The following is a 26890-nucleotide window of genomic DNA, read 5'->3' as shown; positions in this document are numbered from 1 at the left end:
ACCCACCACCCTTCTATTCCTAGAGTCTAGACAACAAACACGATGCCTCAGCCCGAACTCGCACAAGAGCTAATCGACCTCATACTCGATACACTCGCCTCCTCCTCAAGCACACCACTAGCCCACCTCTTCCCATGTACCCTCGTTTCTCGCCGCTTCCGCCCGCGCGCCCAGCGCCACATATTCTCCCACATACATATCCGCGGTGCCTCACCCTCCGCGCGTCGGAGCCGCGTTGCACAACTCGCGGCGCTAGTCGAGGCGAACCCTGCACTGGCAGACGCTGTACAGGAGCTGAGCCTTGAGTCGATGGAGGGTGAGGGTGCGTGTCCGATTCCTACGTATGGTGCGTGGTCAGGTGCGCATGAGTGTGGTATCGCGGAGTACCACTATGAAGAGGCAGAGGACGAGCACTGTCTAAAAGACAACTCCACATATTCAAACACAACTTCCTCTTCATTTACAAATCCCTTCCTCTTCCTAATGCAGCGCATTTCGCCTCTGCGCACGCTAACCCTCGCAACCGCCGCGCCTCGCGACCTCGCGGATCCGGCGCACTCGCTCACCGCCTTCTTCCTACCCTTCATCGCACCGCACATCACGACGCTCGATCTGCGCCGGCTTGGGAGGGTGCCGGTACAGGCTATCACGGCCTGTGTACAGCTGACGTCGCTCGGGCTTTCCGTTGTTGATTTCGCTGAGGACGAGTACGCGTACAAGCATGAGCATGGGCATGGGCATGGATATGGACATGGGGGAGGAATTAAACTCAAACACCTCACGCATCGTAAATCAAAAGAGGCGCTCGATACACTTCTGCGCCTGCACCCGCGTGCGTTAGATCTGTCGGGGCTCACATCGTTCACAGCGTATATGGACGACAACTCGGTTGATCAGATACAGGCTGTTCTGGACCTTGCGGGAGGGTCGTTGGAGGAGCTGCATTTGTTGAGTATGGATGAGACTGCTTGTACGTTTGCTTTTCGAATGTTCTTTTGTAACCACACCACAAAAAAAATAACGAACAACTAACCCCCTCCCCCATTTTTCCCTTAGGGATCCCTCTATACCAGCCAACACCCACTCTCTCCCCACTCACAGCCCTGCACACCCTCTCACTACATATCCCCTTCTCGCCCCTTACCCTCCCTCTCTCCTCCTCCCTCCTCCTCCTCACGAACCTCCTGTCGTCCCTACCCCGCCGCGGCCAGCTGAAGAGACTGGATGTGCAAGCGAAAGTGGGGTTTATGTATTTCCCGGTGGCGGATGGGCCGGAGGTGCTGTTAGATGTGGATTGGGGGGGAAGTGGGGTGTGGGGGTGTGTGAGGCGGGCGATGGGTTTGGATTTGAGTTTGAGTGTGGACGAGGAAGAGGAGGTTGCGGGTCAAAGTGTGAACGCGAGTACGAGTTGGGGTGAGGCGGAGGAGAGTGAGGATGTGTGTACTTGTCTAGGATTCCCCTCTCCTGCAATTTTTACCTCCCCATCCCCTCAACCGCCAACCAACTCAACACTTACATTCACACTAACAAACCGGCATATCATCTCCTCCTCGCTCTCGCCCCGCGCCGAAGCCGCCGAGCGCGCCGCGCTGCAGGTTAGGTGCGCATGTGTGATGCGCGCGTTGAGAGAGGGATGGGGGATGGGGTTGGAGGTGGATGGGTGGGGAAAGGATAGGGAGGGATATGAGACTGAGCGGCGTGGTACGTCGTATTGCTGTGCAGCAGCAGCGAAGCAGAGCAGGAGCAGAAGAGGGCCCGGGACAGCGCGAGGGATAGGGAAAGGGTCCGGGAAAGGAAGAGGGCGGATCACACTGATCTTCCCCCCTCACGCGCGGCTGGTGCGAGATGTCGACGAGGATGCTGTGCCACTACAGAGTCTGTCGTTGGGCGCTTAAATTTTAAAGCTTAAGCGCTTGATCTTTTCTTGGCGTATAGGGGTGTGTAGAATTGGGACGCCGACGTTGACGCCATTCGGACTTATTCGAACTTACAACACCATTTTGGACCTTACAGAATACGATTCACAGACAACGTAGAAGTCGAACTTGCCAACAAAATGGTTACTCGATAAAAGGATTATATACCATACTATGATGTATTATGTCTCGCATCCACATTGTACCACCACCACCGTCATCATCATCATAATCATCATCATGCGACGTACAATATATATTGCATTTCTTCCAATCGTTATATCAGCGCGCCAGTTTGAGTCACATCAACCTTTTTCTACTTCAGGTTATAGCTAGATGTACAACAGAACTAAAAGCTCATTCCACTCTGCGCCTCCTTCAAGTACAGGTAACGTACTGACCAACTTGTGATCCGAGCATTCACCATTCCGGGCTATGAACATACAAATACGACAAGCATCCTTGGTCTACGTACACCGACCCCGACCCTGACTCTGACCCCTAACCTCCCTGCCCGCCCATCCACGTACCCAAGTGGCCGAATCATTGGACTGCCATATCGGAGTATGCATTTCATACATTCGCTGCACGACCACAACACGAATCACTTCCCGCCAGTCGCAACGCAACTTGGCACAGTCGCACAGTCTACAACGGAAATTGGAAGAAGAAAGAAGAGTAAAAGAGTCATGGCAAGACAGACTCTCGTATCCTGGCACAGCGCCGGGATTCGGATTCAGGAGACGAGACGAGTGTTGTGACTCCGTCATTCTTCTGTCCAATCAGGGCAACGTTCTGAAGCTTGGATTTGAACCTTTTTCTTTAAGATGTGAATCTCGGAATATTCGGAGCCGAGAGTGGGATGGTGAATGACCCGTTGGAAAGGGACAGGGACAGGGAACCTGAACAAAGGAAATTGAAGTGACCATTGTCCTGTCCAGCTGTAACGGTGATAATCATGTCAGAGAAACCAAAGGCTAGAGAATTGAGTCGAAACATAAGAGTAAGAACGCGTCTTGAACTCGAGTCTAAAAAATTCAGTCAAGCAATACGAACACGTGAATAGAAATAAACTTACCAAGCACCATCTTCCAGTGAAGTTGTGACCACGATCGAAAGTACGCTCCACGCCAGCCTTCCAAAGCCGCATCTATGTACTGCCCTAGCGAGGGGACAGACGTGGGTGACCGCATCTTGCTGAAGCCTACCTCCCAATGTCCTACTGATCCCTCAGCCAATCCACATATCAGCATCTGATGACAGTGACCATTTCCACCTAACGCTCCACTTCGCCTTTGCTATCCCCCACGCTTTCGTATTCTTCCTGCATTTTTGTCTTTCCAACTACATCCACATCCACATCCACATCCACACCCCTCTCTTCCTCTGTGGTGCATCCTGGCACCAGTTCCAACGCCAACGTCAGCGCGGACGACCTCTCAGGCTCAGTCATCGGCGCGTCCAGCATATCCCACTCCATCCCTGCAGTATCGAGTTGCGTGAGCACTATAGGCGTCAGTACACTCGACCTGGAAATCAACATCGACCCGCTGTCTCCTTCTGACGGGACACACACAATCCTCTTCGGATCCTCAATCGCTCCTTCTGTCCCTGTCCCCGTCCCCGTCCCCGTTCTTGATACAGATGTAGCGTCACCCGAGTCATGGGAGGTGTTGGTGTTGTTAGAGCTGTCAGAAGGGAGCGGCAGCAGAGGTACTGGTGGCGGCGCAGGGTTTGCAACGGCGTGCGCGGCTAGTGGTGTGTGTTTTGGCGCTGAGTCGACGCTGTGTATTCGCCGGAAGATACGGTAGAGGAACATTGTGATCAGTAGGAGGTTGCACACTATCATCGCCACTGTTGTCTTTGTGTCAAAAAACCATCGAAAAAAAATCAAAATAAAAGGCCAGGTCCAATTTGAGGAAAGGCGGGTACGAGGGTGGAATAACAACGAGTCAGTATGTGTCGAAGGTCAGGGGGAAATACACGCCACGGCTGGCCCACCTACCTCGATATGTGCCACAACGAGCCTAAGCACGACTTTGCCCGCCGGCGACCCGAATTTGACGCGGCAGTACCAGAACACGCCGAACACCACCGCGGCGAGAAGTGTGAGGACGCTGCCGGAGAACGCAGCTAGAATCATCCGCCGCTCGCGAGCGGGAAGCTTCACACGGCGCAGCACGAAGAGTGGCGCGAGGAAAAGCACCGTGTCCGCCAGTATATCCGCTATTTATTTATTTTTACGAGTTCGCATTTATATGCATGTGTTCGTGCAGGTCCGTCAGTAAAATATGACAAGCTCAATATACATGCGAGGCATGCTTTGAATATTGGGGTAGGTGGGGGAAAGGAAAATGAGGACTGACCTAAGACGCCCACGAGCCCGTTGATAGGGATGCCCTTTGGGCCTTTCTTGCAGTTATGCGGGTCGATCCGGTACCACGGCCGTCCGCTGCTCTGACACAGGCCGATTGTGAGCCCGACGGTAGTACCGAAGAACACGAAGCAGAGCACGGCGATACACAGCGAAAACCGCCGCGCGATGTGTCCGCGAGGAAAGATGCGTGCGAGGGACAGTGCCAGGCTGATGCGCGAGAACCTGGGCCACCAAGCGCCAAAGCGTTAGTATGTACTTGCGTGTGTGTATATGTGTGTAGTAGAGTGTATGTACGCGCACTCACCAGAGAACGATGGCGTTGACTACGAACCCGAACATGAACGATGTGAAGAAATGCACGTTGTTGCGGTATCGCAGATAGTCTGGCAATGAACCAGGGGTTAAGCTGAGCTGCACATCCACCTCCATCCACCTCCACCGCCTCCAATGCTCCAGGTGATTCGAAACCCACCTTTGCTCGTCAACGCCTTCCAAAACATGACAAAGTACACGCAGTCAAACGCAAGAGGGACGATGACCACGTAGTCGTCGTACCACATCTGCCGCTTGTATAGACGATGGCAAAGCCGAAACGTCGTCGACACAATGGCGACGACGTGAAGAACGCTGATGATAACTTGGTTCAACTGTGTTAGGAGTGCGTTGAAGCCCCTGAGATGTAGATTTGCAGACTCACTGGACCACGCTAGAGTCGACTGCTGGGGGAGCATGTTTTCCCTATACACAGTCCTTCAAGGGAAACTTGAGGCATATGGTGGCTAAGGAGAATATGAGGGCAAAGAAGAGAAGAGAATAGGGTGTGTATGTACCCTAAATAAGCAGCGAACATCCCTCCTTTCTGGTAGATCATCCGACGGCGTGGAAATGATGAAAGATGTCAAAAAATGTCAAACCATAATGTATGATGTGGACCATTTTACTAGAGCCGATCGCTGACCTGAATTAGGATACACCTTAACTTTCGGTGATCATTAAATGCAGGCTCGATGAGACGTGGTAGTGGGTGAACTTGACAATTCAATTCTAGGCTTTCAAATGTGCCTTATAATCAACGAGAACAGTAATCCAAGGACATATGCAACCGTAGTGACATTAGTGAGGATTTTAAAAGCATCGAATCACATTCAATACGTAAATTCCTTCAAGGTCGCCTTCAACGCCAACACAACGCCAACATCACTCATGACTACTCACGAACATAAATCCATGGTAATTGCTTCCGCCATGACAATTTCCCCTATGCTCCCTCCTCACAGGAGAAGACAGAAGTAGCTATAAATATACTGTGGGTGTAATTTAATGAACTACAAAGTCGTCACATTGCATGAAATACAATGATATGAATCCAAATGCCCCGGTATCTCAGAAGAAGTAAACGGTTCTGCGTTGGAAGAAAAACAAAATCCCATGTGGGCACCCGATGGCCATCACCCGGCATACCTGCCGCAAGGTGGATCCATCGTAGAGCGCCTAACGCTTCATTGTTTCCTTCCAGTTCCACACTTTGATGCGACGATGCCTCCTCCAGGGTGTCTATATTCTTGTGTAGATATTTACAATGCCATTAATATACTAGTTATCCAAAAGGCTGCTGCCCTCTCAAAGACATTGAACCTGGCGGTCCTCTGCCGAGATTCCAATGTTTCACCTATGTTTTATATTACACAAATGCAAAGGTTTTACTCACACTCCTCCAGGCTCCTTCACTCATTCACTCAGCTTCTCATAACTGCATCCCGGGCACCCTGTGAAAAATTTATAGCGATGGACCAATCACCCAGCCTCTCGCAGAAGACGTATCCGCAAACAGTAAACCCGGTGACAACCCAACCCACAGCGGGCGCAGCTAGAAGTAAGTCCAGCACAGGGGAGCGGTGCGTTGTGACCTAGATAATTACGTCCCCCTTTAGGCTTCATTCACGGAGTTTCCATGCCCGCCAACGCAAATAACGAGCACCAGCCTGGTTCTGGGGCATCGCACATCCGAGGAGGTGGTGCCGCGAAGGTTGGTTTACGGTTGTTCGAGACCCGGTGGTCTTGGTCTAAATCTATGCTTTTTGCTCTCTTTTTCAACTAGGACTGCTGCATCGGTGTTTTAGGAGCTTTTGTATGCTCTGGTGCGATGTTACCCATTCGTCTGCGGAACCAAACTGATTCAACTTTCTTTCCCACTTTCACACATAGAGTGTTGTGAGGTTCGGAGACGGTTGATCTCAACTCATATGTAAGATATGCCACTGATACATTAAACAGGGAATGTGCGAGTGTATTGCCGACGTTTTATGTGAGACTTGATCTTGGTCCAGTTTAATTCAGAATACTCAATGTGCTGTATTTTACCATTCAGGCTGCCCATGTGAAATGATGGGGTGTTGAAAGGTCCAACGTACTTTATCCAGACTCGATATGTATTCCTGTGAACAATTAATTCAACTAAAGCCTCGTCAGTCAAAAAGAAACGGTAGCGGGAAACTAATTTGGGATGTAATGGTGGCGACACCACTGCGGGTTATTCTGCGAAAGTGAGCTAGTAAAATGCGAGTCCCTTTAAAATAGGTATTGAGCCGCCAGTGGATATTTTAAGAAATTTCAATGCAATGCCGTGTTAAGTAGTCTACAGGATGTACCTAGATAACCTAGAGTATGAACGGAATGACAGCTTTCCGACTTTGTGGATACGAGTCTCTGAATTTCTCGTGATACCACTGGTGTCCTCGATATGCACGAGGCAGCATGAGGACGATCTCGGTCAACAAAAATATCCAAGGAGGTGACAAGTCAGGCGCAAAATTCTGCGCCGGCATCTTCAATATTGACGTGTACGTCTGTGGATCAAAGATCTTGGATGTGACGAGTGCGAACGTGAACCCTTTAAGATGCGAAAGCTGGAACGGGAAAGGCGCCGCAGCGAGCGCAAACCCAAACCACTCTATCCACTCGCAGAAATAATTGGGGTATGAGATCAAGCTGTACAGCCCGCCGTGTGGGATCGCGTAGTGCTCCGTTCGGGCACGGCTGCCATCCACTTCCATTCCGTGCACCACTTTGCTTTTCCCCTTGGACTTGGCTTTGCGGCGTATGTCGAGCAGGATTTCGTCATGCCAGATGTTACCGGCTAATCCCAGCACCCACAACGTGAGTCCGACGTAAAAAGACGAGCGTGGACCAGCAGCAAGATAGATACGCGCGAAAGGAGATGATAGGTAGGATCCCATCAAACACCCATTGAGAATGTTGAAGGTGACGCCGGAGAGTGTCACGATCAAATGCGCCTTGGAACGCGACGACGTGCGTAATGGGTTCACCAACGCCCGGTTGGTATAGTGAATCAAGAAACACAAGGCCAAGATCGCATGGGGCTCCGTCAAAGATGGCAAAGGGGGAGCCTGAACCGAAAGTGGGGAGGTAAGAAAGGTGTAGATGAATGTGAATGGTGACACAAGCTCCATCAAAATCCACGACTTGACTCCGTCGACAAGGAAGATGCTAGACTGGTCCTTGGGGGTAAACCGTCCAAATGGCGCGTTTATTATGAGCGTGACTGGCGCAGTGAAGAGAGAATTTATCGTAAACCATTTTCGAGCCTCTGCCAAACAACCCAGTCCGTCATAACCGAGGTGTATATTTGAAGAGCAGCAAGACGCACCATTATAGAGAAACAATGCCCATCCTGTTGAATACATTTTAGTAGGATCTCTCATATTATCCCCCGTCTGGTATGGACGTGATAGTTGAGAACCGTGTAGAAAACGTTTGCGGAGGTCAAGGGAGAGTTCAGCAACGAATTGGTGATGCTGGATTGCTGGCGTGGAAGTTTCACTACATGAGGCACGTGACATACTTAAAATAGGGGCGCCCGACGGTCAATGATTTATCAATAAAATCAAAGTAAATAACATGATAAATTGCAGCCCAAATTTCCGTGCAAAGCACGGAGGCACTGCTAGTTTCAGATAAAACAAAATCAAATACACGTTTTGTATATCAACTAGCGTTTTTGTTGGCATTTTTTCACAAAAATATGGCGCGGAAAACATATTTCTCTAAAAAATGACAACAGAACCTTGATTTCCATATACAAAACGTGTTTCTAATTCATGTGGGCACCCATTCGCATAGCCTATGTCAAATAGAAACACGTTTTGTATATGGATATCAAGGTTTTGTTGTCATTTTTCAGAGAAATATGGTCCGGAATGCCCTTCTGAAGCGTATTTCTCTGAAAAATACCAACAAAAAGCACACAATCAAACGCGTAACGTGTATTTATATAATTCGTGTTCATTTGACATATACTAATGGGCGTCAGCAGTGTTGTTTACATCTACTCAGCACCAATCGAATTTGAATCTGAATGCGAAAATTTGCTTCTTAAGCGGGATTCACTCTGACCCCCCCCTCCCCACGATGAAATTTGCGTCACTCACGATTCACGCGTCCCCTTCAGCAGAATAGCAAGACTTTCTTCTGATGACCTGAATCGCGGATCGTCCACTCTGACCTCTCCTACTTAATCCCTGGAATAAATACATAAATTGCAGAAGACACGTTCATTGACACAGATCACTTCTCAGATGATTTCGCAGCTCCCATACGAATTCGAGCTTCATGAGGCATTTTCCTCCATTTCTCAAACGCCGCGTCCCAGCGATCTGCAGTTATCTTACCTCTCTTTAACCTCTTCCCCCACTTTGTCAAATAATTCTTAAATGCCTCTTGTTCCCCATCTTCGTCATTGGTTAAATCGCTTTCACCGGGATCGAATTCAATTCCGATAGATGGTTCCTTGGGGAACTTGGAGTAGGCCCGGGACTGCATGTTGGATCGCATAATGACGACAGAGGTGGAGAGAAAGGTGAGAAATATTTCTTTTTCCCAAGAGCTGCATTTTCGTCCAGCAATTTCGTCGATCATAGCGTGTAAAATGGGCTGGTCGTGACATTCACAGTACTCGACCTCAGAGGATCGAACGAGGCCGGAAACTCTTTCATCACGCAGGATGGAGAACCTTTGCTGTGATTTAAACAGCTTTGTGTCTACCGCTGAGTTTGCTATCTCTTTGGTTTCAAAGAAACAGGGAACGACGTCCAGATCAGGGAGGCCATTGACACAGTATGGAGACGCCTGAACAACCATGCAAAAGTTGAATGTGAACATGCCCAAGTCGAGATAATACTCGCCATCTCGACTTGGGCATGTTCACATTCAACTTTTGCATGGTTGTTCAGGCGTCTCCATACTGTGTCAATGGCCTCCCTGATCTGGACGTCGTTCCTTTATGAATATCCTGTAATGATCTTCAGGATCCTGACCCATGAGAAATTCATCATCGTCCATATTGTAGTATGCAAGGCGGTCCCTGTCGACTACACGGGTAGAACCTTTCACAATACCAAAGTCTGAAATAGGAGACTGGCCATAGGTAAGGCGAACGCGACGCTTGCCTGTGACCTGCCGTTTTGGCTCTTCATCTGCTGGCAGGGCCGTTGTAGTATAGATCTCCGAGACTAGAGATATACATATCGAGAGCAAAATTGGAAGAAGTAGCCCCTCGTTTACGATCCTTCGGAGTAATTTGCTGCGCACTTTATCCGAGACTGCAGTCGGCCACCACTCTCGAGAACCCATTGACATGAGAGGAATCTGCTCCCCAAGCAGGACAAGTCTCGCCCCGGCACCATTTGGGAGAGAAGTAGGAAGTTCGTTGGTGTCAGGATTAGGAGAGTTGAGAATTTTGTGATTCATAGCAGGATGTATCCCAACTTCTGGGCGGGTTCGGCAGACAGCGGCGATACAAGCTAGGAAAGGGTAGAATGAGGCGATTACAGTGGCATTGAAAACTTTATTGCAGATCGTCACACCATATGTTCGTCTTCTCTTTGTGAAGCTCGGAAAGACACTATCTGAGATCTCATCAGATTGATGACATAGTACCCATGAAATGCGAAGAATTTTCTATAAATCCTCCATAACTTTATTTGATCCGCGAACCTGACTTACTCAAATCCAATTGATACTACATCACCTAGGTTTCCTAGTGGCCCCACATCGATCAACAAAGGTGGATGTCACGGGAGTCAATGCGCTTCGAGCACCATGGTCACCATGACGCGTGACGCACTGTGGCCTTGATACATATTCAACGAAATAAAGAAGATAATATATTCAGGGCATAAAGTCACCAACTTGTGGGTTGAATGCTGCTTGTGGCCCCGCTAACCACGTCTGTCATCATGTTGCATTCTCTGTCGCCGATCTCCCATCCTCGTCATCATGAGATTAATGTATCTATTTTTGTCGTGTTTTACTACAATAGATAGTTTGGAATAATCAATTGGAATTTATATGTAGGTTATGTTGTATACAGAGACGGCATTCTTTGGGACAAGTCATACTTTCCAATGGGAAAATGACACTAAATGTCCGTTAATACTACACCAATCTGAGATCTCGACAAATCGACGATAAAATAGTCAGGCAATGCAAAGAACCTTCTTTAAATCCTCCATAATTACAGGTGATCTACGATCCAAACGGACTCAAATCTTAATCTCAGTTGCATCGCGTCGGGCCACACAATGACCTCATGACCTACCAAAAGAGGATATTTTCCTCCTTCTTTCGGCAAAGCAATGCGCGTCAAGCGCTACCTTTGTGGACCAATAACTGACGACGTGTGTGCCAAAGCAAATATGTGGTCTTTGTTAGAGGTTACTACAGCAATAATATATCCAAGAAACCAGGCACTTATTCAAGTGCCATTGTAAACCAAGCAAAGTGGCCTGGGCGCCTATATCCAGAACGCATTGGATGTTCAATGCGAGGGCCTCTAGTATAAAGCCTGGCCGTTATCTCGCAAACATTTCATACCAACTCTTTTCCCCCTCGATTTCTCCCTGACCGCGATGGACAGCCATAACTTCCAGCCCTTCGCTTTGCCTCAGTTCACTGGCAGCCATGTACCGGCAACCAGAACGACTCTTCATCAGCCCAACTATCATCCAGCAAATTACGACTACCGGTATCAGCAAGCAATCACAGCTTCTCAACATCACACTCAGTACCAACTAGCGGAGCGACCAGCATTGCGGAACTTTAGCAACGGTGGCATCCCCACTTTTCAACGCGCTAATGTCCCCCCAGGCGCACCGTGGTATGAGCCAAAGGGACCGTCAATGTCATTTCCAAAGGTTCAGAACGATATCAACTTTACGCCCAACTACGGAGGTGAACAGCAGCTTTCTGGTTCTGACAACGCGATGTACCATGCGGAGGGTTTTGATCTCGAGCTGGAACCCAATCGTCAGCCCGAGGAAGCTGCCATATTTCTTCCAGGTCCTGATATGTATACAGGCGGCTATCTTGAGCTCGCGGATACGCCACAAGATTTCCAAGGTCCAGAACAATATCAAGAGCCTGATCACTCGGCGTCTACCGTAGAGGGAGGCCCTATGATCCTGCATGACGGTTCACTTCTTCAACTTGGCGGTATTCCACAATATCAGGCTCCTTTCCCAGAGCCAATCGATTCCTCCAACCACACTCCCAACTCTTTTGAGCGCGACACTGTTCGTACCAAAAGGCAACCGAAAACGATTACAACACTCAGCGACAGTGGTTGGCTCCAGAGCGCATTTACTATCAAGACGTCCAGGTCGACCAGAATGGGAAACTCCGGTGCTCGGAGACTGGTTGAAAACAAATACGCAGGTCCACGGGTACTTCACGACGGGCCTGTCATTAACGTTGGGTTTGAAGACCTCCCTGATATTCCGTGTCCCTATGGATCGCTTGAAGGCTGTTGGATGACTTGTCACGGACTCAGTGAGCTAGACTCACACCTCCGGGAGGTTCATAAGCTCTTCTCAAAAAAAGAAAAGGACCAGGCACTTGTTGAGTGCCAAATCGATGGTTGCGCTTCTGTGCTGGCTATTGGTGCCCATTTACGCCACGTGCTGGAGAGCCATACGAATGTTAGGGTATACTGTACTAGGTGTGATTACTCTTCTCCCAGGAAGAATAGTGTCTTAAGCCACTACAAAAAAAATCATGGGAAATTCAACCGGCCTACGTACTTTAGGGAGATACAACACGATGATTATGTGCCTCAGTGGATACAATTAACTTTGTGATGGGTCATAGTAGCAAGATTTTTGTTCTCTCTAGTACGAATCAATTAGACACCATAGATAAATTCTGCAATGGATAAAAGAGCTATCATTTACACCTCTACACGATTACTTGTCTTAGATACAATAAAGTAGAGATTGACTGGAGCCTATGAAAAATTGTGAATGCTTGGACTGTGAATGTATAATTTGACTTCACCATCTGGATTTATGATGTTTTCATCTGACGCTTATTCTGATATTTCTTGCCTTGTCCTCTTCTTCCCAGCAAGTTTCGGAGGAATATAATTGGCGCCCATGGGACACATAAACGCGAACCATAGATGTTGGAATTCTTGATAATCAGTGAGAAGCGTCCGGTGGCCTCCTTTAACAAAGCAACGAACAGCCATATCATAGCGAATAATTTTGTGGTGAACGGACTCGTGTTGAGCAACGAAGAGACCAAGAATATAATCGGTGTAGTCTTGAAGCTCGGATGCGCGGTTGTATGACTGCCCAAGTGGGGAAATATTCCCCGTAAATATAATTTCCTTATTTTTAAGAAGTGCGTCAATAATAGAACAAAACTTGTGCGCGGAAACATTTGTTTGGTGCCCGGATTGATTTTGAGGTAAATTTGACGAGTCCGTAAACAAAATTGACTGCGCGGAAATATATTTTTTGTATAATTTGCAAGCTCGAGTGCATTATTTCTGCTCCAAATTATATTTAACGTGTAAATTACATGCGCGTAAGTACATTTTGTGCGCTGAAAAAACCTTTCAATGCGCGGAAAACATTATTTGAAATGACCATTTCTTGACCAAAGTGGCCAGCCGCGATTGCCGTGATTATGTAAATTGATCCACTCTGGCACTTCGGCACATTCTCATGGAGTTAAGAGCTCCGACTGAATGCATAACCTAGAATTGCAATTCAATACAAAGTGTCGATTTCTTGTACTGCCATTTATGAAGTACTATTGGCCATTAATTACATTTTTACTCATTAAATATTGTCTTAATATGACTTTCTAATCTTATCTAGACATGCTCAACTTCACAGACGTGCAACATACAAGCAGAGACGTACTGATTGATGTTATTCCCACAATATATACAGTTTTTAAACAGTCCCAGGGCTGTCTGAGATAGTGCACAAGCTGCACCACCAATGTGGAGCTTTTAAAAGCACCAGATAGGTGTTACTATATATATGGAGCCCCAAAAGTTGTTGATACCTTACCCTACAAAATGGTAATGGCAAGATACCTGTTGCACAGGACAGTCGGAGCTTCAACTCGTTGAACTTCTGCCGAAGTGCCATAATGGATCAATTTACATAATCAAGGCAATCGCGGCTGGCCACTTTGGTCAAGAAAATGTCATTTCGAATGATGTTTTCCGCGCATTGAAAGGTTTGTTCAGCGCACAAATTTTATTTACGCGCATGTAATTTACACGTTGAATTTCATTTGGGGCAGAAATATTGCACTCTCACTTGCAAATTATGTCTGAAATATGTTTCCGCGCAGACAATTTTGTTTACGGATTCATCAAACTGCCTCAGAAAGCAATCTGCGCACCAAATAAATGTTTCCGCGCATAAATCATTTTCTATTTTTGACACACTTCTCAAAAATAAGCAAATTATGTTTACGGGGAATATTTCCCCACTTGGGCAGCCATACGGTTGGGGAATGCGAATGCGATGGCCTTGGATGCATACGACCACGCCATACACCAATCAGATGCGGTGGAAATTGGAGTAGATGGTTGTTCATCGATAGTGGTCCGGATCAAATTGGACCTGAATATCCCAAGATCTACAGGAAGGCCTTTGAATATGCGCTCCCATTGAGATTCCGGCACACTGCCCGGACACAACACGGAAAGCCTGATCGAGGACATTACATGAGGTATGTCTATCTCATACATTTTGAGAAGCCGAGCCGATTCAAGACAACTGGGATTTACGCGCGCGCGCGCAGATAACTCTTCTTGGAACCAAGGCATATCGGATTCCAACAGTTGGGAATAGCGGGAGCAATGCGGGGATGAATTTTCTGCTTGTTCTTCCTTTAGAATGTCATGTTTGATATCTTCCGCTTTGACCTCGTCGGATGGTAAAACAGCCTGAGGGATTGGAACTCTATGACTTTGGCTTGACTGAACAAGGTTGTTGGATGAAGGTGACATGTTGGAGATTGAGACGGGGAAACTGTATTATATGGCGTGGGGTCCTGTCGATTGTCGATGGTGAATGTCTAGAGTTGAATGTATCAGTTTTGTTGACTATTGTTGTGGAGATCGGTGAAACCATTGATCATCGTCAAGACGAAACAAGTTCAAGCACATTCATGGACCTTACATTCTATAATCCGCAAGATTAAAACGCACGATTTTCCATTTTGATTGCATTTCTTTGGACAGTTGACTGTTCACGGGCGCTTACAGGGCGCTAAAGGAGGTCCGGCGAAAATCTGCGGCAATCACAAGCAAATCAACGGAGAAATTATACACCTCCTTGTGGCGTGGGAATCGATGGGGTAGATACTTTCGAAATTTTATAATTTCTGCCTTAACCCAACTTGAACATAGACTCTGGCTCGAAGATGAATGGTCTCAGGACGCAACCCGCGCAGGCGCGCCGTCAGGTGTATGTCCCGAAACTGGATATCTGTTCAAATTGCATGCTTCAATCATCGAAGGATGGCCCACAATTGCGGCTATGCACTGGTTGCCAACAAGTAAGTAGTTGCAGCAATCTCCCTCTTTCAATTTTTGATACGAATATTTGCACGTCATAGGCGGCATACTGCTCAGAGGAATGCCATCGTGCAGACTGGAGAAAGCATAAGGTCCAATGTAGTACGCATGCGAGATAATTAATACATCGCTTTCCTATTAGAACTGATTTCTGGGCAGAACAAACGGATAGGATCATTTTTGATTCTTTTTATCCATTCCTTGCGTACATAGCGGCCTCGTTCAGGGAGCCGTATAATTGTGCGATGCATCCAGCGCTTCATCTGAAGGTCTCCAACAAAATTGATATCAATTCGCAAGCACACCCTCTCGTTCATCTTGAGGAAAACGGCCCCTCCGCGACACCGGTATTTCTTTCCCAAGATATCCGTGGTACGGAAAGCTGGTGGCCACTTGCACCGTCAGTTAGAAGCATGGAGAAGCTATGGAAGCGCATTGCTAACGAAGGCATGCTTGTGGCCACTCTGCTTCCGATCTGCATCGCATTAGTCTCCGAGATCTATACAACCTCAGCAATTCAACCTTCACAAAACACTACACCCAATCGATGTGCTAGGCTAAATTGTTGCGAAAAGCCTGTCACCGACTTTGGCATTGTTCAAGGTCGCGCGTTTGTGACTGGTGTTGATAGGCTGCTGTATCACTTAACCGATATCAATTACCCATGGCACGGCCAAGACCCAGATGATCACTATAGAATCTATATCAGAACATCGGGAAATGCAGAGTGGTATCTGGATCTGGGCATGTATACGTTCAACATGGCATGTGTGGTTGACACGGCTCCATACCGCAAGTATAATCTAGCCGAGTGCAGCAGGACTGTCCCAGGGTACTTTGTTGACAAGAAGTGGACCAAACCTTGTGGTGCGCACAGCCTGTTATTCGAACCTAAACGTTACATGTCTGTTCTCCGGGACCCAAGAGCACATCGTATCTCCCTGTCGAACGATTTTGGACGGGAATCTGTGGCTGACATCGTATCGATGATGGAAGAAATCGCTGGGAGAAGGTGCCGCATGCATGAAATTGCATATGCAAGCGAATTTCTGTCTTTGGCTATCAAGGCGCTGCGACAGAACATGTGCACAAGGGACTGGGTAAACTTTTCTCCATCGCCCAAAGTAGATTTTGAGACGGATGAAGATGAAGAAGGTGTTATGGATGCGACTCCAGAAAAGGAGGCCCTGGTACGTTTCACCAATCGCTGGGCAAAGAAAGTGAAGAAGGGAAAGGAAACCCGAGAGCACTTCAGTGAAGTAGCTCATAACTTAGCGAACTTGCCACAGGATGTCAGGTTAAAAAAGTTAGGCGTTCAGAACTAAACAGGAGTAGCCCGATATTGTCCCATTATCTGTATAGTGTTGTAGTTGTAAAAAATAATTTCATTTCGAAAATGTAACTGCTAGAAGGGATCAAAGGCTTAAAACATCAGATGCATCATACTCTACCTGATTCTGCCATCGCATAAAGCGTATCTTTATCCCCACTTTCGTCAACTAGTGCTTTGAGGACACTCCCTTCCTTCTTAAGAAGAGACAGAGGCTTATCGAATTCAACCTTAGGGAATTACATCAGTAATCACATTTGAAGTATCCAAGACAAGGGGATTACAATTCGTCCACTATCAAGGACCATCTAATTGGGTGTTAGTAGGTTTTTCAAAGATAATAAAATTAAACGCACAATTTTGTCTGCATCCATTATCGTTTGAAGCCTATGCGCTACCGTGATGACTGTCACATCTGGAGGTAAATGGTGCCTCAACGTTGTCTGGATCACTGAATCGGTAGTATAATCTAAACAAAGTTTTCGTTTCTCCAGCCTACAAACAACTTAACGATAAAAGTCTTACCAATGGCGGATGTAGCTGATGGTGTAGTCTATGTATCAGTGAATAAGAAACCAACTCTCTCGAAAACGGACCTTCATCCAGAATTAAAAGTTTACTTCCTCTAACCATGGCACGAGCAAGGGCTAAAATCTGCTTTTGACCCACCGAGAGGTTGCTGCCCGCACTAGCAATGTTACTATCAAGCGTGAGGCGTGCTTCACCAAGCTCTTCTTGGAGTGAAAATAACCCTGCTGCTCGAAGAGCATCGTTCAACACTGCATCTCCGTGTTGTTCAAATGGGTCAAGGTTGCGCCGGAGGGTTCCTAGTTCCGCGAAATTATTCAAAATCCAAGTCTATGATTTTGGTAGACTCACCACTCAGCAACTCAGGCTAAAAGTCGAGTAACGCCATGAGTCGAAGGTCCTATATCCGTGATTTGAAAGTGTACTTACAGTTTGAGGGATGATGGTAATATTTGATCGCAAAGCGTCCAAATTGATCTTGTCTGTCGCAAGACCATCATAATACACCGTCCCCTCTGTTATTATGCATCTAAGAAGGGATAAAGTCAACGAGCTCTATATATTGAATCGCGTTAGATTCGCAGCGAACATCTGAGTTGATCCAATCTGACCTTTCCACTTCCAGTTCTCCCGACTAGAATAATACGATAAGGTGAGGTTCAACTTGGAAGAAAGTATCGTTTCAGATGCTCACCTATTCCTATTCTTTCTCCAGACTTGATATGGAATGATAAATCGTGTAAAACCTTTGGACCGGTCTGCAGAGCAGAGATCAGCTAGGAATGCTACATTGGAACGCTCTATGTACCTGTGAGTAGCGAGCGGATAGATTTTCTACTCGCAAATCTCCAGATGTAGGCCATGCAGCTGGTGGCTTTCCATCTTCTGTAGGCTTTGGCTCATGTTCGATGTCAATGAATCCTTGGATACGCTCCAGACTAAATGAATGTTTAGATTTAATATCCATAATACAGTTGATGTGTATATACACACCTGTTGGCTTGAACTTCAAATTCGTTAAAAAATCTAACCCACCACAAAATCATCGAGCAAAAATCCACCGCGAGATTGAGTGAGAAGCCCGTGTTTGCAGCTCCCAACGCATGACCGTACACAAGATAAGAGGCTAACGAAGCAGTGAATATATCGCCGAGTAAGTCAATTCGAATTCCAATCCATCTGTTCAGATTATACGACATGCGCGCTATCCTGACATAGTGATCAATACGTTTCAGGGATTCTGCCTTGAAAGGCTGCTGTGCGTTATATGCACGGATTGAGACTACTCATGTCAATGTATAACTGAAAGGCTCAGAAAAAAGGACCCACCTATCCCCTGAATAGCGGCACTGAAGTGAGCCAAAAGAGGTGACCGAGCGTTGCTATCAGGGAGATTCAAAGTGAGAACTTCTGTAAAGTAAAAAGTGACTAGACAAAGACACGAACCTCATTTCCCTTTTCACCGACAGCTGAGCCTTAAGATACATGTTTCCTAGATATAACCCCAGAGCCGCTACTCCCAATCCCGGGGCTAAAAATAAGGGTGTAAAAATAACAATAACCCCTATCTTGGTTACCATCGAAATCGCCAATTCCGTCAAATCAGCAAATGATTGTGGAACCACACCGTCAACGGCTCGTATATCTTGAGTACACCGGGCAATTATCCTTCCAGTCGGGGTTTCATCTAACCAGCTGCGTCCCAGCGATTAGGATTCTTGATATACAAGGAGGAAAGTGATTGAATGTGTCAGACTTACCGTAGCGTGCTAGAAAGAACAGAGCCAACCAATGATGCATTTATGACCCTCGCAGCTCTCATCGACCCATAGATAAAATACATGTAAGCCGATGTATACATAATTGCTGCCCCGAGCAAAAGAGAGGAATACGTGGCAAGATAGCTGACACAGGGTCGATCGTCAGTATTCATATACATTACTAGAACAGACAGAAAACGCACTAAAATGCGTGGACTTCCGACGGTGCGTGGTTTTCATACTGCGAGCCCCAGTATCCAAGGAACCAGGTTTGAAGGGTTGTTATCCAGTCAGTCAGAATATTTCCCGATAACCACAGAGAGAAAAACACAAATGGGTAGTTTCCGCCCAATCCAGACAGAAACAGTTTGATGGACTTCCAGGTAACGTGCCCTTCTGCTATTTCTTCCTTCATAATGAGTTTTCCATTGCTTGGAGTATCCTTTTTCGCAAGGGATGTAACTTCTTGATTTGCCACGTCCAATCGCTGACCGTCTAACTCCATTTCTTTCGCCAAGTCGGGATCATGTGCGATGGCCATAGCTATATCATTGTCGCGCGCCTTAACTGAGCCATCCTGCGCTAGAGAGACGATGTATTCAGCAATAGGAGTGGCCAATGCGACATTATGTGTCTTGAAAGGTGTTTCTGAGAAAAATATGACACTACGGAGAAACAATAGGGCTTACTACAAGCAAAACTGTTCTCCCTTTGATCAAATCCCCTCGGAAGCATTGGTTGACTATCCAGGTAGACCTTTTGCAAATTTTCAGCGAAGGCCATATTGAATCAAGTTTATAAAATCTTACGTATGGACGTCCAGTGCGGCTAATACGTCATCCAGTAAGAGGATCTTCGCAGGTGAGTAGACTGCACGTGCTAGAGTAATGCGTGCCTATTGGATGAAAGCAATCCTGAATTAGTGGCTACACATTATTTGAACAGTATTCTACCTTTTGCCCACCACTGAGTGAAAACATCAGATTGTGAAATTTCAGAACAATAAATTACAAACCTCAAAGTAAGCCCCTTTTCACCAACCTCGGTTGCATCTCCAGCTTCAAACAATTCCAGGTCTCTTTCAAGAGCGCACTGGCGAATTACTGTGTGTAGTCGTGCATTGTTATTCACTTGCTCAATACACTTCGTAAAGGCGCCCACCTTTTTTGTAACGCGTCTCGTTATAGGGGGAACCAAATAATATATTCTCCCGAATAGTCTCATTTTGGACCCAAGATTCCTGAGCAGCAAATGCCACACCATCTGCCCGGGGGAGGTTAAACCACGAATCGGGATTAGATGGAATGAAATGCATTTCGCCTGATGAGATAAAATCAGATTGATAAAGGTTAAGTAGACGCATGCCAATCAAACAAACCAAGAAGCGCCATTAGCATAGACGTTTTCCCAGAACCCCTGTAAAAAGACTAAGCATTAGTTGCACCCTCAATAACATACAGTGATACGTACGTTGGGCCAATAATGAGATTTATACAATCTGGTTTAAACGCGAGTTCCTCGTTGATTCTGAGTCTGAAGGAACGGCTTCTAGGGGTGAGCGAGCCATCCTTTGGCTCGAAAGACCAGGAAAAGGTAGCGTTCTTGAATCCTATCACACTCTTATCATGAGTGTCGGGGATGGATGGTTGATTTTCCGAGAACGCATCCAACAATTCGGTTTTCTTCAAAAATTCGTCCATGCGGTCCAGCGATACCTTGCCTAAATTTGTTGTAGTCAGAAAAATTTCCATTCAAGCGTTGAGAAAAGCTGAACCTTGAATCAAAGCTGTAACTTGGTACGATATCCGGTTGAGTTGCAGTCTCAAAATGTTGAACACAGTGATACTTGAAAAGATTTTTGATGCTGTGATCCATGTCATTTGGCATCAACAATGCGTCAATGGGAGATATGACTATAGGACTTACGTGTAAGTTCCCCTTTCATAATCATTGTGTACGCAGTGTAGGTGGCGATCATTGTAATTGTCGGAATAAGATAGCTAATTTGATGAGTGTCAGGTTACACTGCAAGCGATATACTAGGTTCAGACTAACTTTACAATCCCGTTTAATGCGCTGAGAACCTATAAACAAATTAAGGTCAATTGCCCAGAGCGATGCAACATGGAAGAATACCTTGAGTCTCCAGATCGATTGAAGCTCGTCCTCTCTTTTCTCTTCGATCCGCTTGGACATCCTTTGTTCCCAGCCAAATAGCTTAACCATTCGCATAACGTTCACAGCTGTTGATAGGTCATTGGTATTGATCCAACAATCCTTGAAAAAATCATACCCTCGGTAATATCTTGAATACGAGCATCGGTCTGTACCGCATGTCAATCAGAAGTGATGAAGATATATAATTGAATTACCTTCTTCATCCTGACCCTCTGGGCACCTTGAATCAATTTTGCAATGTACCCAGGCACAGGGAAGAGCGCTACTATGGTAAAGAGTCCAACAAAGGCACTATTCAGATGATTCAGTATATTACGTGAAGGCTGATTCAAGTGCATCTCACCTCCACCCTAGTAACTGGTAAAGAAAAACGACACAGAGTGTAACCTGAAGAGGAACCGAAACAACTAAAACCAAGTTTAAAGTTTAGGACACCAGCCAGAAATTGTAGACTTACAAAGATGTATAAAATCTCTAGCTTCAACAATGTTATTCAAATCTGACGTGACCAAGTTGTTGATCTTCCCAATCAAATTTGCGTCGTCTGGCTTCCCCCTCTCCTCTTTAGAGGGAGGTGGCGATCCAGTCGAGCCAGACTTTGTCTTCCCTTTCTTGATGGACGACCCGGTAACGGTCGCTTCCGAGGCTGTCCTGGAGATACCTTCCGTCGAGACGCTAGCTGCATCATTTTCACTTTCCGGCGAGGCGCTTTCGGCAATGGACGACGTATCTGGAGTGCCGACCGTCATATCGACGTCGGAGTCTGTCACGCCCGGGCCATCATGCGTATCAGCCGTCTCCGCTTTGATGCGTATGCGAAGACTATGCTCAAACACCAGCTGCGTGAGTATCGCCTCGGTGCGAACAAGTGTCCTTGTTGCGATGAAGATGTACCACTGAAAGGCGATGGCACGGAAAAATGGGCCGCAGAAAAGACAGAGTATCCAGAACCACGGTCGAACCGTAGCGTTCTCGCCGTTTGTTTCGAGATAGCTACACAATGTCAGATGATGTTGTAATTTGCAATGAATGACTTACATTAGGATACGGTTTACCCCAATGGGGGACAAGAACTGGAAGAGCCCTTGCATTATGATGGTAAACCCTACAATCGTATACTCCTTTCCTGAACAATAAATTTGTGAATTACTCTCTCAGTATACCATGAATTAGCACTCACTGAACACGCGCATCAAACCAAAGAAGAGGTGCCGTCGCTTGGCGCCTTTGAACACGTCCAAATGCTGAAACGATGATTATATCAACTAAAATCCTCCAAAGAAATGTGGGACCATACCGGAAATGCGAAATTAGTTAGGTGTTTTGCATAATCCGAATCAGATAATGGTGGCAATTGGTCGAAACGCAGATGCGGCACGCGATATCCCAAGAGGATGACAGGGTCAAGATAAGTGTACACAAACAGCGCGAAAATGGAGCACGTTTGTTCGTCATTCGTGACTGGCATAGGGTCCTAAACAAGAGATTAATAACTGGTACACACATGAGAAAGAAGTTCTTACCTTTGGGTCAATGGGAATATAGCGTCGAGGAATGAACAATGGAACAATCAATGCGGTTACTGCAAGAATTGCAATTCGAACCCAGAGAAGGTTACCGTAGGCTGTATCCATCGGGATCTCCTCAACGGTAGCTAAAGGCCACACGTCTCTGGCAGCGTATACTGCAAGAGTGACTAACAAGAGAACAATATTGTATCTGGTCGCCAATATACTCCATTTGTCAATCAAAATTGACGTTAGAGCCAAAAGGGTGGAATACAACTTTTCAAGAGGTCAAGACCATGCATTTCGCCAGGAGGACAGAGGCTTACAAATGTCATAAATACGTATGTTTCTGGGCAACCTAGCCAATCTGTCGAATCCAAGTTTATCGGATCGTTTTGACATGTCTGTAGAGATATTGCTGATAAAATGGATAGCGCAATACAGCCAGTAAGGCGTGCCAGATAAAAAGCAAACATCCTCCGGCCTCCTAATTCATGAATTCGAGACTGCAGAAAACCACTTCCACTATCGACATGCGATTCATCGGGAGCACTGGCCGGAGACGTCGCTGCATTCCTTCGGAAGGTTGATATCAAAGCATGTAGGATCTGGATAGTAGCGAAGAAGCCAGCACAATAGAATGGAATAACAAGAGATTTGTTCAAAATTCTGATGGTTTGAATGCTTCATTGGGGCTTCAGGATATAACACATATGATGTACGCACATGTCTTCAATCACCCCCTGCACCTTCATGGCTGGCAATCCGCCCATATCAACAATGGGTATCTGCCACTCCGACGTTGAGAGGAGCATGTCTCCCAGGTTCCAAATCGATGGTCTAGGAGGTAGGGTGCTTGTGATGGTTGTGAGAGCGATAAAAGAACAAGACCGGAAGTCGGTCGCGGGAATCCCGAACAAGTTTGACGGCTGGTTTAAATACAGAGCACGCGTCATCGAGACGAAGGAGGAGTTGCGAGGTTTGCGCCTATTGCGCGTCCTCGTGCATACGCGTATCCGTCCATTGTTAGATAACAGTGGCCCTCTTAGGTGCTATTCGCAGGGGTAAGACGTCTCCAGAAGTTGGCGTGGCATGGCCGATTGGGAACAAGGAGATTGCTACCACTGGCAAGCAATGATCGCGGGAATTTGGACTCCATTTCGGTCGGGAGGCGCCGCTCTGTTAAGAAATAGCAAATGTTGACGGAATCTCGTACACTGAATCGTTTGTTGAATCGCGAACCGTGAACTTTCAACTCTGGGAGGGCTAGCGTTGGCGACGTCGTAGCACGCGTTGTCAGTTTAAGGCTCCCTGAGAAGGTTCAGCAAAGTTTAAAGCCTGCGGATCGGACAGTCTGCGAGAGGCCTCGAGAGGCGCGGCGCAGACAAGAACTAGGAGAGTGGCTTCCATTTGGACGTCCGTTGTTGGAAAATTTAAATGCTGCGCAAGACCGTGGTTGATCGTCGGACGAATTAGTTCTCGGCAAAGCGCGAGAGGGTTTCTTTTCACTTTGTTAGCGAAATGCCAATCTTCAAGCCAAACTTATTGTCGTCGTACGGCTAGCTATATTGTAAGTGGAGAATAATATCCAAGATTCTCTGGAGACCAAAATATTTTCTAGGAGATCTAAACGTAAGGCTTTCGGCTGTGCAAAAGTGGTCTAGCCTGAGGTGTCGGCGCCGCGGTGTCAACGTTTTGGCTTCCCAGCGTTCGACAAATCGACATCGACCGGAGACGTTGATTCCGCAGCCTTGAGGCTTGCGTATGCTTAATCTATCATCATAGAGTCATAAAAATGACAACCCCACCGAGCCAGAAAAGCACTCTGCACTACAAATTGCTAAACGGCACAACACCTATCTCGTTCGATGTCTATTTCCCTGATCCAATTTCGCCAATTGTCATTTCTACCGATTCAGAGAGTGGACCCATACCTATACCCGTGGTGATATATTTTCATGGTGGAGGCCTATGCGTTGGGAACAGGGAAAGCTGGTTTCCCACCTGGCTATACCGTTAGTACTCCCCTCCGAATGCAAGAAGAAGTTGGGGACTGACGTTTCGGCAAGGACGCGTCATCTCACTTGGATATGCCTTTTTATCTGCCGACCACCGTCTGCTACCCCCAGCAACAGGCCATGAGATAGTTCAAGACCTCAAAGATCTATTTTACTTTCTTTCTACCACGGAGGTTTCGATACATCCGTACAAATTCAAGCTCGACACTAACAAAATAGCCGTCTCAGGATCGAGTGCCGGAGGACTATGCGCCTACTTAGCAGCCATGCACTGCTCCCCAAAGCCCAAAGCCATCGTCAGCATGTATGGCATGGGTGGAAATTTTCTTGTGAGTGTATCGTTTTAACTTCAGATGATGTGCTAACCACGTTCTGAAGACGCCCCACTACTTCACGCCTAAGGAAAAACCCTTTTTCCGCGGTCGCGACCTCCTCGACCCAGCTGATTTTTCCGACTACCTCTACCCATTCCCAAATGGACCTCTTCCGCCTCTATCTGAATCTCACCTGGCGTACCATCCACAAACATACCGCATCCCTGGCTATCCTGCCAACAAGCGCATGCTTCTCTCACGGCTTTACCTCCAGCTTGGTGTCTACCTTGATTACTACACAGGTATGCACCAACCTAGCCTGAGCCTGTCGCTCCGACAACACACCGTCGAGGACACGCCAGGACGCCTTGTAGCACCCGAGCATCACTCCCTTTTCCCTCAACTGCAGATGACCGGTGAGAATCCCTGGCCCCCAACGATGTTGTTGCACGGTAAACTCGATACCGCCGTTCCGGTGGGCGAATCCCGGTATCTGAAAGACCTACTGCTCTCAGCGAACGTACCGGTCGAGCTGGTAGAATTCGACGAACAGGAGCACAACTTTGATTACCAGCCCGACGCCGAAGAGCGGTGGGCGGAAAAATTCGATGGTGTGAAATATTTCTTGAAGAAGCATCTAGGATCAGAAGCTGAAGTTATACTTGACTGAGAGCTTTTGTTAAACCACTCTCCTGACAGTAAGTCTTATCGGATTTGGCATTACAGATTTACTCACACGCATAAAAGATCCATGCGGTGGGGCGTGATGTGTGCGAACCGCGAATAATAAGCCCAGCAACAAGTCCTTTCAAGTAGCCCAACAGAAGCATGTATCAGACATGCACAACGTATAACCTTGGATGTGCTTTATTCTGTGTCATCGGATGGCTATACAACGTGCAAGGTAAACAAGGGCGACCATTAAGTGCAACGGCGGGTTAAAATTGGAATGCCACAATTAGATTTAGACACGAGTATATTGGGAACATATATCAAAGGCGTAGTATATCGGAGGTCATCTGGTGTCTAATCAATGTTAGTCTGTTCCCTTCTGTTCCAGAGGGGGATAAGAGCTCGCGTCTAGGAAAAGATCGCGAAAGACGAAGACAAGTTTGATGGCATGAAATGTCGGAATTCTTAAAATAGCCTTATAATAATTTTGCCTTATAAGGGCGACACAAGTTGATATCTCGCTCTCCAGGGCGTTTTACCTCACAAAAAAGTAAGATTAGGAGAGGTATGCGCTGAATATTACTGTTCATAGTATTTCTAAGGACATTATAATGGGAAGCAGTGAAAAAAACGAAGTTCAAGAAATTGGTGTCACAATTGTGTCACACAGAACCTTTTAGTCATTTTGATCCTTATAAAGCCTAATAAACCGAAAGGTCCTTTATGTGATGCTCGAAATTCAGATACTTCCTTTATAATTACTGTTGATATGAGATCTACTGGAGTTTATGTACTTTAATATGTCATAAATTTGGAATTTATTGCTACAATGAGCACTCCAGATGAACTTTAAAATTTCATGCCCTGTCTTGTCATGTGAGCGTGACGTACCTTTAGGTTTACAAGGTAATTTTGATCATGAAAATTCCGACATTGAGGTTAAGGGGGTGGCTGTGTTGCTGGTGCGGCAGTAAAATTGCGATCGTACATAATTGCATTATATGTAGTCCCTGTAGACCAATATTTGAGGTATATTTGTTATCCCATTGCCCTTTGGATTGTCACGCTGATATCACGGTGCTGTGGTGCCGCGTTCGGCAACACAGCCACTCCCTAGACCTCAACATGGCGGGCAATTGCCGGTCATTTTGCCAAACGGCATGTATGTGGGAGGTTGACGGGAGGTTACTAGGCATGTTTTTATGTCACACAATCTTTGTCACAAAAGAAAACTTTTGAGTATGTTTCTGCTTGTCCGGGCATATGTACAAGAAAATAATAGCATGTACATCTTCTCTGTTAGATATGCATTAAATCCAGAAAATAAATCAGACCCAGGCAACCAGAAACATTCCCAAACTTAACTTGTAACAAGATGGTGTGACACAA

The 26890-nt window shown here is 46.6% G+C and overlaps 12 protein-coding genes across 12 annotated transcripts; 5 read left to right on the top strand and 7 right to left on the bottom strand.

Moving 5' to 3' along the window:
* Positions 1 to 42: 42 nt before the first annotated feature.
* On the top strand, positions 43 to 1895 carry JR316_0007348 (uncharacterized protein; the record flags this gene model as incomplete). Its single annotated transcript, XM_047893091.1, has 2 exons — positions 43 to 970; positions 1057 to 1895. 2 exons carry the CDS (start codon positions 43 to 45, stop codon positions 1893 to 1895), a joined length of 1767 nt encoding a protein of 588 aa, XP_047748373.1.
* A 787-nt stretch (positions 1896 to 2682) lies between these two features.
* Positions 2683 to 3066, bottom strand: JR316_0007347 (uncharacterized protein; the record flags this gene model as incomplete). Its single annotated transcript, XM_047893090.1, has 2 exons — positions 2683 to 2818; positions 3002 to 3066. 2 exons carry the CDS (start codon positions 3064 to 3066, stop codon positions 2683 to 2685), a joined length of 201 nt encoding a protein of 66 aa, XP_047748372.1.
* A 126-nt stretch (positions 3067 to 3192) lies between these two features.
* JR316_0007346 (uncharacterized protein) lies at positions 3193 to 5024 on the bottom strand (the record flags this gene model as incomplete). The annotated part of the gene is made up of 6 exons (XM_047893089.1): positions 3193 to 3777; positions 3922 to 4142; positions 4283 to 4515; positions 4598 to 4676; positions 4766 to 4930; positions 4991 to 5024. 6 exons carry the CDS (start codon positions 5022 to 5024, stop codon positions 3193 to 3195), a joined length of 1317 nt encoding a protein of 438 aa, XP_047748371.1.
* Positions 5025 to 6078: 1054 nt separating this feature from the next.
* JR316_0007345 (uncharacterized protein) lies at positions 6079 to 6525 on the top strand (the record flags this gene model as incomplete). The annotated part of the gene is made up of 4 exons (XM_047893088.1): positions 6079 to 6166; positions 6225 to 6319; positions 6392 to 6421; positions 6499 to 6525. 4 exons carry the CDS (start codon positions 6079 to 6081, stop codon positions 6523 to 6525), a joined length of 240 nt encoding a protein of 79 aa, XP_047748370.1.
* A 425-nt stretch (positions 6526 to 6950) lies between these two features.
* Positions 6951 to 7997, bottom strand: JR316_0007344 (uncharacterized protein; the record flags this gene model as incomplete). The annotated part of the gene is made up of 2 exons (XM_047893087.1): positions 6951 to 7855; positions 7961 to 7997. 2 exons carry the CDS (start codon positions 7995 to 7997, stop codon positions 6951 to 6953), a joined length of 942 nt encoding a protein of 313 aa, XP_047748369.1.
* Positions 7998 to 8877: 880 nt separating this feature from the next.
* Positions 8878 to 9132, bottom strand: JR316_0007343 (uncharacterized protein; the record flags this gene model as incomplete). Its single annotated transcript, XM_047893086.1, has 1 exon — positions 8878 to 9132. The coding sequence occupies one exon, from the start codon at positions 9130 to 9132 to the stop codon at positions 8878 to 8880; it is 255 nt and encodes an 84-aa protein (XP_047748368.1).
* Positions 9133 to 9558: 426 nt separating this feature from the next.
* Positions 9559 to 10059, bottom strand: JR316_0007342 (uncharacterized protein; the record flags this gene model as incomplete). The annotated part of the gene is given in 2 exon segments (XM_047893085.1): positions 9559 to 9821; positions 9834 to 10059. 2 exon segments carry the CDS (start codon positions 10057 to 10059, stop codon positions 9559 to 9561), a joined length of 489 nt encoding a protein of 162 aa, XP_047748367.1.
* A 1160-nt stretch (positions 10060 to 11219) lies between these two features.
* JR316_0007341 (uncharacterized protein) lies at positions 11220 to 12446 on the top strand (the record flags this gene model as incomplete). The annotated part of the gene is made up of 1 exon (XM_047893084.1): positions 11220 to 12446. One exon carries the CDS (start codon positions 11220 to 11222, stop codon positions 12444 to 12446), a length of 1227 nt encoding a protein of 408 aa, XP_047748366.1.
* Positions 12447 to 14080: 1634 nt separating this feature from the next.
* On the bottom strand, positions 14081 to 14623 carry JR316_0007340 (uncharacterized protein; the record flags this gene model as incomplete). Its single annotated transcript, XM_047893083.1, has 2 exons — positions 14081 to 14321; positions 14361 to 14623. The coding sequence occupies 2 exons, from the start codon at positions 14621 to 14623 to the stop codon at positions 14081 to 14083; spliced, it is 504 nt and encodes a 167-aa protein (XP_047748365.1).
* A 416-nt stretch (positions 14624 to 15039) lies between these two features.
* JR316_0007339 (SET domain-containing protein 14) lies at positions 15040 to 16518 on the top strand (the record flags this gene model as incomplete). Its single annotated transcript, XM_047893082.1, has 3 exons — positions 15040 to 15174; positions 15235 to 15295; positions 15353 to 16518. 3 exons carry the CDS (start codon positions 15040 to 15042, stop codon positions 16516 to 16518), a joined length of 1362 nt encoding a protein of 453 aa, XP_047748364.1.
* Positions 16519 to 16578: 60 nt separating this feature from the next.
* On the bottom strand, positions 16579 to 23312 carry JR316_0007338 (ATP-binding cassette transporter abc4; the record flags this gene model as incomplete). Its single annotated transcript, XM_047893081.1, has 36 exons — positions 16579 to 16598; positions 16645 to 16753; positions 16880 to 16992; positions 17049 to 17063; positions 17120 to 17350; positions 17403 to 17418; positions 17481 to 17606; positions 17663 to 17685; positions 17746 to 17809; positions 17860 to 17989; positions 18045 to 18333; positions 18381 to 18433; positions 18498 to 18746; positions 18812 to 18955; positions 19015 to 19445; positions 19501 to 19567; positions 19621 to 19706; positions 19765 to 19777; positions 19827 to 19914; positions 19973 to 20131; positions 20190 to 20227; positions 20282 to 20531; positions 20586 to 20675; positions 20738 to 20811; positions 20867 to 20895; positions 20948 to 21054; positions 21105 to 21135; positions 21184 to 21280; positions 21333 to 21396; positions 21447 to 21982; positions 22028 to 22115; positions 22170 to 22233; positions 22287 to 22463; positions 22513 to 22773; positions 22824 to 23166; positions 23224 to 23312. 36 exons carry the CDS (start codon positions 23310 to 23312, stop codon positions 16579 to 16581), a joined length of 4764 nt encoding a protein of 1587 aa, XP_047748363.1.
* A 980-nt stretch (positions 23313 to 24292) lies between these two features.
* On the top strand, positions 24293 to 25499 carry JR316_0007337 (putative carboxylesterase M8; the record flags this gene model as incomplete). Its single annotated transcript, XM_047893080.1, has 3 exons — positions 24293 to 24512; positions 24567 to 24844; positions 24894 to 25499. 3 exons carry the CDS (start codon positions 24293 to 24295, stop codon positions 25497 to 25499), a joined length of 1104 nt encoding a protein of 367 aa, XP_047748362.1.
* Between the last annotated feature and the right edge of the window lie 1391 nt (positions 25500 to 26890).

The sequence above is a fragment of the Psilocybe cubensis genome, chromosome 6 (assembly GCF_017499595.1).
Source record: "Psilocybe cubensis strain MGC-MH-2018 chromosome 6, whole genome shotgun sequence".
Taxonomy (NCBI): Eukaryota; Fungi; Basidiomycota; class Agaricomycetes; order Agaricales; family Agrocybaceae; genus Psilocybe; species Psilocybe cubensis.
Note: the sequence above shows the minus strand (reverse complement) of the source record. Positions and strands in the feature narration are given on the sequence as shown.